This window comes from Saccostrea cucullata, unplaced genomic scaffold, assembly GCF_032062105.1.
Source record: "Saccostrea cucullata isolate Sc308-1 unplaced genomic scaffold, CSIRO_AGI_Scuc_v1 ctg16042, whole genome shotgun sequence".
Lineage (NCBI taxonomy): Eukaryota > Metazoa > Mollusca > Bivalvia > Ostreida > Ostreidae > Saccostrea > Saccostrea cuccullata.
In genome coordinates this window covers 1184-13124 of record NW_026941353.1, presented here as the reverse complement: position 1 = coordinate 13124, position 11941 = coordinate 1184, and the positions used below count along the sequence as shown (strand labels likewise).

Here is an 11941-nt window from a genome sequence, read left to right as displayed (position 1 = left end):
TTCAAATTTTCGACTTCTTCTCAAGAACCAATAGGCCAATTTTAACCAAACTTAATACAAAGTATCCTTGGGTAAAGGTGAGTTTAAATTGTTAAAATGAGGTAGGATTTACAAGGGAGATAATCAAGAAAAGACAAAAATAGGGTGGGGTCATTAAAAATCTTCTTCTCAAGAACCACTGGGCCAGGAAAGCTGAAACTTAAGTGGAAGCATTCTTGGATAGTGTAGATATTAAATTGTTAAAATCATGACCCCCGGGGTTAGGACGGGGCCACAATAGGGAATCCAAGTTTTACATAGAAATGTATAGAACAAATCTTTAAAAAATCTTCTCCTCAAGAACCACTGGGCCAGGATAGCTGAAACTTATGTGGAAGCATCCTTAAGTAGTGTAGATATCAAATTGTAAAAATCATGAAAGGGGAGGGGGTAGGGGCACGATAAGTATAGCAAGAGGGGAAATCTGGTAAAGAACCGCATCACCCAAGTTACTCAGGTGAGCGATGTGGCCCAATGGCCTCTTGTTTAATTTGTGTCGGTATTTTAAAGAAAATGTTATTTTATTCTTGAACTTTTCAGGACGATAATATCTGCCATTTGTGTCACTGTGTCCAGAAGCCCTGCCTAATTTTGACAACCCAAATTACAATAAATGGCCTGAAACGAGTTTTCATCCCGTGTTTTAGTTTTTGGCTCTTCGAAATATTGCAGATTATATTAATATTCAATTTTATTTGTCACTTCATCATGGCAAGAGTGATTTTTTATTGTAAAAATTCTTAATTCTATAAAATTTGGTCACAACAGTGAATGGATGTAGTTAATTAAGAATACACCTATTTACAGTGACCTAAAGCAAAATAAAGGGTCCATTTTGAAAGCATCGGTGGAATATATGAAGGAACTCATGAAGGACAAGCACACTTTGAAAAAGTTGGAGGAAAACCAAAAGGCCATGAATTTAAAACATCAGAAACTGCTCATCAAAATTTTTGTAAGGAACCATTAAAAACTAATTTAGTAAAATGTATTAATGGTAAGAAAATCTACCTAAAACTGCATAATTTTAAAGTGGTGATGACCAGTTGAGCTCATTATTTGCAGTTTTTACAGTAATACATTTTTTTCAATTCTTCTTACAGGGGCATGGACACAGTTTCAGCTAAAATTTCAAAATCTATTTTTTTCATTTTTACAAATATCCCACTAGGGTCTTTCTAATGATCATCGAAAATTAACGTCAGTTGTCGAAATACAAGACAGATTTAGAGCTCCAAACCTTTGTTAAGTAAACAAGGACCTTGTCATGTTTTTGTTTACATAGATTAATATACTAATATATGTTCGTTCAAAGTAGATAATATCAATAAAAAGTTAATTTTAAATTCGATTTGTCAGTTTCTATTGATTTTGTTATAAATATATTTTCTATTATGTAAACAAAAACAAGGCACGAGCCTTGTTTAAATTATGGAGAACTTTACGTTCATTCAGTATCTTGTTTGTTAGTCAACAAATGATGTTCAAATTTTTGCTAATCAATAGATGATGCCTTATGTAAGAATCGCAAACACTAAAATTGGTTAAAAAAATTCAGTTGAAACTGTCCATGCCCCTTTAAATGATTCATACGACATGCATGTAGTTTTAAAAAATACGATTGGATAACTTTGATACAATGTATACATTTTAATTCAACTGTATATATGAAAGTTATGCTCTTAAAATTGTTGGGGATTCTAATATATCGGTAAATTTTATTTTAGCAACTGGAATTAAAATTGAAATTATATGGCCTATCGGAGGATTTGGAACATTCCAGGGTCAAAAAGAAAAAGAAGCCACAGAAACGTATATCTGAAATAAACACTATGGTAGAAGACCTTGTCAAACAAGGCATGCCAGAAGTACTCGAACAGACTCCAAATATTTCAATACCCCCTTGCAAGAAGACCAAGAACGAAGGTTGGCTGAGCAATGACGACCAAAAGGTCATTCCATCAGTAAAGATAGGTTTACGACAACACCTCAGCAAGAGAATGCCTACAGGAGGGCAAAACTGTCAACAAAATAATGACATGTTTTATGTTAAATCCACTAATGCTCAGCATTTACAAAAACAGAAAAAAGAAGAAATCTCCGCTCCATCTCATTCTTTTGACAGAAGCACAGGTAGAGCTGATGAACTTCATGACTCCGTGTCATTTGAGTATATACTAAAGAAGGACAGTGTCACCAATTCCGGTGGAAATGATGAGGAAGATATCCTGGAATTGTCAACAGAACAATGCGGCATTTTGCTTGATCTGTTCGAAAACAACGCGAGCGGAAAAGCACCTGAATTGAATACGGATTGTTTGTCTAATCCAGACAATGCTCCGGCTAGGGAAGAGTGCATATCGCCATTAACTTCAACGTGCAACATGTTGGAAAGTTTGCTGAGAAAGCAAGATGTGATACCCGAATGTAGCTCCAAATCTAGTGGTCTGGAGGATTCCACCGAGAGCATGACGGGACTGCGTTAGAAAACAGAGAATAAGTTAACTGATTTCATTACTATACCGGAGGTTACATGTTAACCGTCTATGCATTATGTAGAAACCAAAGATATAGTATTTATAGGATATTTAAGCTTTAGTCTGTGTATAATCACTTACTGCCATGTTTTACTGGTGATTTGATCGGACAAACATTAATTGTGTTCTTTAAACGGACATTTAAACATGTCCTCCGGAAAGTAAAAAATCCTCAAACTAACCAAGTTGTCAGTTTGCAACATAGTCTACGACTTTCTAACTATTACAATAGTCAATGTACATATCAATATTGGCTTTGTTTTGAACTGCTTTACTGATTGTTGTGTTGCTTTTTAAAACCGTAATCGGGGGTGTTTCGGGGGTATATATACTGACACGCAAAAGAAACGCAACAAGTAGTAATCTACAAATGTTTGATAATTTTTATCTGATGATTATCAAAAGCGAATAAAGTAAGGCTAAACTCACTTTTCTGAACACCAGAGATTTGATAAAAATGTTAAATGTTTATGTGTTTACTTTACTAAGTAAAATATGACTGTTAAAACACCCCCCTCCCAGCCATTCAAGTAAAACGTGCAAGACTGCCCTAAACAACAATTGCAGCTTAATTTCTACGATACAATAGGTTCATTAATATCGAGATCTGAGCGAAGGAATTATTCTTTGGCATTTTTTAATGCCCGTTATTCAGATGATTAGGTCGAATTTTCTCTAACTTAGAGTAGTGTAGCAACCCTTGGACTTCCGGTACAAGGACTGTCCTTACTGCATATGGTACGAAAGACCCTGTTGAGGCGTAATGTAGTGAAATTTCGCATCAGCAATTCTCCATCACCTTTACATTGTAATTTTCCAGCCAGAGCAATGAAAATGCGTACATAAGCCATTTTCAAGTAGCCTTAGCATCGTTAGAGGAAACGAAAGGAGAGTTCATTTTTTAAAAATATTGCTGCATTACGTATGATGAACAGTAAAAAACCCTTAAGAATCCATAATATTGCCAAATGTTTTGTTAAACATGCAATTTTTTATTTCTGTTAAGCAGACTAAAACTTGACTTCCGGTTATGGTTTGGAAATCGTTCAACCGTTAAATTACCGATGTTTACGAAATTGAAGATATTCATAATTTTAAGATACAAAATTCTTTACTTTACATAATTATTTCCCCCTAAAGGAGGGTGTTGCGTTTCTTTTGCGTGTCAGTATAGTTTTTGCCCTGTACGTCCGTCTGTCTAGCTGTTTGTCCGCAGAAACTTTAAAATTACCAATTTCTTTTGATTGGTTAAAGCTACATGTGTATGGCTCTAATATTCCATGTGTATTCTGTATAGCAAGACCTTTCTTAGGTAAACATTTTTTACCTTGTCCTTGGAATTTGACGTTATTTTTACAAAACTTTTACATTGGCCATAATTTTTGAACAGTCAAATTTCACGAGTATTCATAATATCCATTGATATGAATATCTTTTTGTCCCCCGCTTGAAAAGTGGGGGATATTAATTTGGGTTTGTCCGTCCGTCCGTCCGTCCGTCCGTCCGTCCGTCCGTCTGTCTGTCCGTCCGTCCGTCCGTCTTTCTGTCTGTCTGTGTAGCTTTCGTTTCCACACGATATCTCGAGAACCCTTTGAGCTTTTGCAATGAAATTTAGCATAGCAACTCCCTATGGACTAAAAAAGACCCCTATTGATTTTGAGGTCAAAAGGACAAAGGTCAAGGTCATAAATAGGCAAATTCTGTCTGCTAAAACACTTTCGTTTCCACACGATATCTCTAGAAGCATTTGAGCTATAGCAAAGAAATTTTACATAACAACTCCCTGTGGCCTAAAGAAGACCCCTTTGATTTTGAGGTCAAAAGGTCAAAGTTCAAGGTCGTAAATTTATACATTCTGTCTGTGTGTAACACTATCATTTCCGGGCGATATTTCAAGAAGATTTTGAGCTTATGCAATGTAATTTTATACCAAAACTCCCTAGGACGTCTCTCGCCCCTCTCAAAGTGCCCCGCCCCGTTTGTTTTATTAGTATTTATAGTATTACATGTCGCTATTTTTAGCGCAGGGGCATGAGGAGAGTTATTGCGTATAAAACAGGTTCTCGGCGGACTTTATGTTCTTATTACATCTATTAGAACTGTTTAATAAAGGCTAAATAAATCAAACACCATGGATTGTGTAAAATTTTGAGAATACCGAACATGAAAACATGAATATATACATGTATGTGACTTTAGTTCTGCATATACTTCGCATTGTTTTAAGCGATTCCGTGGTCTAGTGGTTATGTCTCTCGCTTCAAATGTGAGAGGTCCCGGGATCAAATCTTGGTCGATCCTTTTTTTTTTTTTTTAAATACTTTTTTTTTACTAAATGATAGTATTCAGCATGTGAAATGAAAAATTTATGAGGTTATAAAATCATCATTACAGTGTGATAAATATTCCATATAAAAAATCTTCTATACACATAATAAAGAATAATCAATCAAATCTTTACATGTATATGCATATTGACATACATGTATTTTATTTGCTTCAGTATACATTTAATAATTCTACAAATTCAGTCAGGGGGAGCCGACTTTTTCCCTAAGCGGGGGACAAGAATTCTCTGAATTAGCTTGTTACCTTGATTTTTGCTTTGGCCACATTTTTAAAATCTTTAACCTTCAAGTTGGACATAACTTTTGAACAGTTAGAACTAGAGCTTTCATATCTCACATGTGCATTACATGTGACAAGGCCTTCCTTTTGATACAAACAATTTGACTTTTTGTCCCCCGCTTGAAAAGTGGGGGATATTAATTTGGGTCTGTCCGTCCGTCCGTCCGTCTTTCTGTCTGTCTGTAACGCTTTCGTTTCCACACGATATCTCGAGAACCCTTTAAGCTTTTGCAATGAAATTTTGCATAATAACTCCCTATAGACTAAATAAGACCCCTATTGATTTTGAGGTCAAAAGGTCAAAGGTCAAGGTCATAAATTTGCAAATTCTGTCTGTTATAACACTTTCGTTTCCGCGCGATATCTCGAGAACCCTTTGAGCTTTTGCAATGAAATTGTACATAACAAGTCCCTGTGGCTTAAGAAAGACCCCTATTGATTTTGAGGTCAAAGTTCAAGGTCGTAAATTTATACATTCTAACTGTATGAAACACTATCATTTTCGGGCGATATTTCAAGAAGATTGTGAGCTTTTGCAATGTAATTTTATTCCAAAACTCCCTAGGACCTACCTCATCCCTCTCAAAGTGTCCCGACCCGTTTGTTGTCCCCCGCTTGAAAAGTGGGGGATATTAATTTGGGTTTGTCCGTCCGTCCGTCCGTCCGTCCGTCCGTCCGTCTTTCTGTCTGTCTGTAACGCTTTCGTTTCCACACGATATCTCGAGAACCCTTTGAGCTTTTGCAATGAAATTTAGCATAGCAACTCCCTATGGACTAAAGAAGACCCCTATTGATTTTGAGGTCAAAAGGTCAAAGGTCAAGGTCATAAATAAGCAAATTCTGTCTGTTAAAACACTTTCGTTTCCACACGATATCTCTAGAACCATTTGAGCTATCGCAATGAAATTTTACATAACAACTCCCTGTGGCCTAAAGAAGACCCCTATTGATTTTGAGGTCAAAAGGTCAAAGTTCAAGGTCGTAAATTTATACATTCTGTCTGTGTGTAACACTATCATTTCCGGGCGATATTTCAAGAAGATTTTGAGCTTATGCAATGTAATTTTATACCAAAACTCCCTAGGACGTCTCTCGCCCCTCTCAAAGTGCCCCGCCCCGTTTGTTTTATTAGTATTTATAGTATTACATGTCGCTATTTTTAGCGCAGGGGCATGAGGAGAGTTATTGCGTATAAAACAGGTTCTCGGCAGACTTTATGTTCTTATTACATCTATTAGAACTGTTTAATAAAGGCTAAATAAATCAAACACCATGGATTGTGTAAAATTTTGAGAATACCGAACATGAAAACATGAATATATACATGTATGTGACTTCAGTTCTGCATATACTTCCCTAGGAGTAAAGCGACTTCGTGGTCTAGTGGTTATGTCTCTCGCTTCATATGTGAGAGGTTCCGGGATCGAATCTCGGTCGAACCTTTCTTCTCTTTTTTTTTAAATACTTTTTTTTTACTAAATGATAGTATTCAGCATGTGAAATGAAAAATTTATGAGGTTATAAAATCATCATTACAGTGTGATAAATATTCCATATAAAAAAATCTTCTATACACATAATAAAGAATAAGCAATCAAATCTTTATATGCATATTGACATACATGTATTTTATTTCCTTCAGTATACATGTATACATTTAATAATTCTACAAATTCAGTCAGGGGGAGCCGACTTTTTCCCTAAGCGGGGGACACGAATTCTCTGAATTAGCTTGTTTTATTAGTATTTATTGCTTGAGGAGAGTTATTACGTATAATACAGGTTCTCGGTGGACTTTACATTCTTATTACATCTATTAGAACTGTTTGATAAAGGTTAAATAATTAGACACCGTGCATTGTGTAAAATTTTGACAATATCGAACGTGCATATATACATGTATGTGAATTTATCTTTGCATATAATATTGTTCTATTCGAAGCGGCCCCGTGTTCTAGTGGTATGTCTCTCGCCTCACACGTGAGAGGTCCCGGGTTCGATTCCCGAACGATCCATTTTTATTTTTTTCGAAATTCTTTTTTTTTTACTAAATGATAGTATTCAGCATGTGAAATGAAAAAAATTATGAGGTCTAGCTTGTACAAACTCATAAAATCATCATTACAGTGTGGTAAATATTCCAGAATCTTCTATACACATAATAAAGAATAAGCAATCAAACCTTTATATCCATATTGGCATATTTTATTTGCTTCAGTATACATTTAATAATTCTACAAATTCAGTCAAGGGGATCCGATCCCCACCCCCTCCCCTCCCCCGAACTGCGCATGGTTTACTTTATCCCCAAGCGGGGGACACAAATTCTCTGAATTAGCTTGTTTATCATGACTTAGAATTTGACCTACTTTTGAAAAAAAATTAACCTTGGCCATAAGGGAGTTTGACCTACTGCTGACAAATCTAACTTAGACTATAGCGTTTGAACAGTTGGTGCAAGCGCTTTACAATTTCAGATATATATTTGAAATAGTATCTCTTAATTTGACTTTGATCTTAAAGTTGACGCACAATAAATAAACCTTGACCATAACTTCAATTAATGCTTAATTTCAATTTCGCTTTCAAATTTCACAAGTTCGTTAAGAAAAAGTCCATTCTTTGGGTAACGATTTTTTTTTTCATCTTTTAGAATTGGACTTGCATTTGAGAAACGTTATCCGTCGCAAAAACTGTCATACGGGGGCATCAGTGTGCAACAAACACATCTTGTTGTTATACCATTTAAACACTTTTCTTCACTGAGTGGAGAAAAGAAACCACAGTTCAGATATATATTTGAACTAAGTATCGCTTAATTTGACTTTGATCTTAAAGTTGACACACAATAAATAAACCTTGACCATAACTTCAATTAATAATTAATTTCAATTTCGCTTTCAAATTTCACAAGTTCATTAAGAAAAAGTCCATTCTTTGGGTAACGATTTTTTTTCATCTTTTAGAATTGGACTTGCATTTGAGAAACGTTATCCGTTGCAAAAACTGTCATACGGGGGCATCAGTGTGCAACAAACACATCTTGTTGTTATACCATTTAAACACTTTTCTTCACTAAGTGGAGAAAAGAAACCACAGTTCAGAAATATGTGGTTTTTAGCTCTACTTGTCAGATATCAGAAGAGTTTATGCTAGTGTAATTGTCGGTGCACACGGTACAATTTTATATTATTATACACGTAATACCTTTTTAAATCACCTGAGTAAACCCAGGTGACCTATTGCTTCGGTTTCCGTACGTCGTCGTGCGTTAACATTGAAAAATTTTAGCTTGTTCTCTTCTTGTTCAATTACAACCAAATTTGGCATAAAGCATCTATCGGTGAAGGGGAACAAAAATTGTGAATTTTTGTCCCTGCCGCCAACCCCCCTCCAGGGAACTGAGGGATGGGGGCAAAAAACACTAAAATTAATGCAATTTTTAACAATCTTCTCTACTCCTGGACATCAAGTAGTCAAACTGTTGGCGTGAATTTAATAAGCATTGAGTCTTCTTCCAGAATTCTGAAATTTAGGGCCAGGGGTTCTAGTGCTAGGTTGGGGCTATATGAATTATACATGTATAGTGAAAGTGCATCATTCCTTTGAAAATCTTCTGCTCTCTTCTGGCAGCTGTAAAACTTGTTGATATCCCAAAAATTGATAACTGAAATATGTGAAATTTACAGCAACCAATGCTTGTTTTACAGACAGGTGAACATGTAGATTTTAATAAACAAAAATTATATAATGGGCATCAAAAATGGGTACCGTCCTTGGCAACAATGATTTACAACAACCGATGTAAATATGCGAAATTTCAAGAAATTATCACTGATTATGTTTTATTGACTTTAAGACACATAGAAAAATTGATAAAAATCATTTTGGGGATAGTTCATACTGTTTCAAAGAAACATTTTATAGCAAAAAAGTTTAATACTCAAAGGTCACCCTATAGTTTGAAAAATGAGTGAAAACGACAGCGTGTAGGAATATCCAAACAATTATTTTAAAAAATCAAAAATTGTACTTATCTACGTTTGTATGAAATTCTAACAGATCATGAAACTTGAATCCATTTTGCTTTAAACCCTCAAAACCCTCAAAACAAATTTAAAATAAGATGCACTTGACAAAACTGCAAAGGCCTAAGAAGAGCAAAGAATTGCAGGAGCATAAAACATTTTTATATGCTATTTTATTAAATATTAGCGGTCTCGTTCTTCAAATTCATATTCGGGGAGAAAGTTCAATTTCTGGAGGAGTCTAGAAAACATTTTTTTTGCAAAAACATTGAAAGGTTTATGAGAGGAAAGAAACAGAATGTGGAATTCACTACATTAAATGTCTTCATGACGGCGCCCAAACCCACAGGCCATGAAGAGCAAAGGAGGTTTGGGGATAAACGGAAAGTCAATGTTTTGTCACACCAACAAAAGAAGATGGGCGCATTTGGCGTGTGATCTGCAGGAATCGTTTGTACGAAACATTTATGGTTTAAATGTCCATGATTTGGTTGGCTGAACATAGTTGGTCAGATTTTACAAACACATCCATAGGTGTTTTTTTTCATTTAGTTCGAAAGACTTTTTGAGATTGTAAAATTTATGCCCGTTTTTCCTAGGGGGTATTATAGTAATGTTTCACAAAAAATAAACACCTATAATATTTAATGCATAGATGATTGATACGTGCATGTACATGTACATTATAGAATAGAAGATTGGAATTGATTTCGCTCGAGAACTAAACTGAACCAAAATTTATCTGATTCAAAATTTTAATACATCAGTACATAAAGCGAAACTGACAATATAAATGGTTGTTTGCATGGAAAAAAAAATTAACGCCCCATGCAAGGCTCGAACCAAAAACTTTTCGCTTCGAGTGCACTGACCAGGCAATCCATCTTACTGAGCTATCATCGCTACACAAATAACGCTAAGGACAAAGAAGCACCACATTCACACATTTGGATTTTTTGGGGAAAAGTTAATTTTTCGTGGTCTCTGGGTCTTCTCTCCATTTTTTAAAAATGTGTATTCGTTTTTTTTTGAATTAAAATACACACAAATAACGTTTAAAAATCATGGAGAGAAGACCCAGAGATAGAAAAGTTTTAGAAAAACGTGTTTAAAAATGTACCATTTTATACCAAATGTCTGATCTGGCCTATTTTCAAGTTATTTTTTAGCAAATTAAAGCTCAATTTCGGGAGAATATTTTCCTTTCCTGTTGCACAGGAACCCGATTAATAGAAAAAATGTTAAAATTTCATGTGACATGTCGATAAAATTTTCACTTTTCAATTACACCCAGATTCCTGCCGAATGCCAATCAAAAGCGCCCTCGTTCTTTGCCAGATCTTTCAACCTTTGACTTGTTTCATTTCCTAAACTTAGAAAATCATCTATCAGAAAGAAAAAAACAAGTACAGCAAATCATAGGATCTGCCATATTCCAGTATACGAAGGGTCATACTCAAAAATGTGTTCAAAAACAATTAGAAATTGAATGAAAATGTCACGGATATGCGTTTGAATTGAAAGAGAATATTTTAGTTAAATCATTAAGACTAAGTCATAGAAAAGCGTTTTTTGTTTCTTTCCGAGCCCCAATGACATTATTTATTGAACGCCCCTCGTATGTAGAAAAGACTGCCTCTTCCAGTATTGTGAATTTCATGGCCCTTGGGTCGGGGGCTCTGGTGTTAGGGCGGGGTCTCTTTTGATTATAAAGGGAAAAACATAAATTCTTTGAAAAATCTCTTCTCCTGGGTATTAAACTAACTAACTACATGCATAGTTATGATTACAGTAGGAAGGGTGCCTCTTCTAAAATTGTGAATTTCATGGCCCAAGGTCAGGAGTTCTGGTGTTGGTGCGGAGCTATATTTATTATATATTGAAAATACATTAATTCTTTGAAAATCTTCTCCTCTGCTCCTATGAAACAGATGAACTACCTCTACAGCTATGATGAGCAACGGTCCTTTCAGATTTGTGAATTTCAAGGCCCCTGAGTCAGGGATATAATAGAGGGGGGCTCCTCTAGCTATATACTGAAAATAAATTAATGCTTTGAAATCTGCTCCTTGGTAATAATCAAACATTTATGTGATGAGCAAGGGTGCCTTTTCCAAAATTGTAAAAGTGTGGACCCAGGGTCAGGGTTTCTTGATGGGTTGGGCACTTATGAGTAATGACTATTGGCTATTGCTGAATATTTTGGATTAGTTGAAATGCATTTTTTGTTCCCCTACTCTGCCTATGGGTATTCAGTAAACTAACTAAGCATACTAAGTGTATAGTTGTGATGAGCACTGGTGCCTCTTTCAAATTTGTGAATGACATGGCCTCTTCAATGGTTGGAAAGTTGTTACATGATGCTCAGGTTACCTATAAGGCCCATTGGCCTCTTCTTTAGTATAGTACTCCCCAATACATTTCATAATACAAATTTAATAAGAGTGTATATAGACTTGTATGTGCTCTTTTCGCGAAAAAAATCTCTCAAAGCAATTTAAGAAGTGGTTGAATTTTTTGAAATTCCTTTGCCTTCATTTTTAGTTGTCTACTAAATTTTTATTACTGCATTTATTCAAAGTACTTATGATATTTCAATGTCAGTAAAACTACACTAAGATACACAAATATAATATACTTGAATACATTATTCTGTAGTCTTGCCGAAGTTTCCATGAATATATATATATATCTATATATATATATATA

The 11941-nt window shown here is 35.1% G+C and overlaps 1 protein-coding gene across 1 annotated transcript; it reads left to right on the top strand.

The window, feature by feature from the left end:
* Positions 1 to 852: 852 nt before the first annotated feature.
* LOC134257668 (uncharacterized) lies at positions 853 to 3349 on the top strand. The gene is made up of 2 exons (XM_062740259.1): positions 853 to 994; positions 1767 to 3349. The coding sequence occupies exons 1-2, from the start codon at positions 896 to 898 to the stop codon at positions 2523 to 2525; spliced, it is 858 nt and encodes a 285-aa protein (XP_062596243.1). The 5' UTR covers positions 853 to 895; the 3' UTR covers positions 2526 to 3349.
* Positions 3350 to 11941: the final 8592 nt, after the last annotated feature.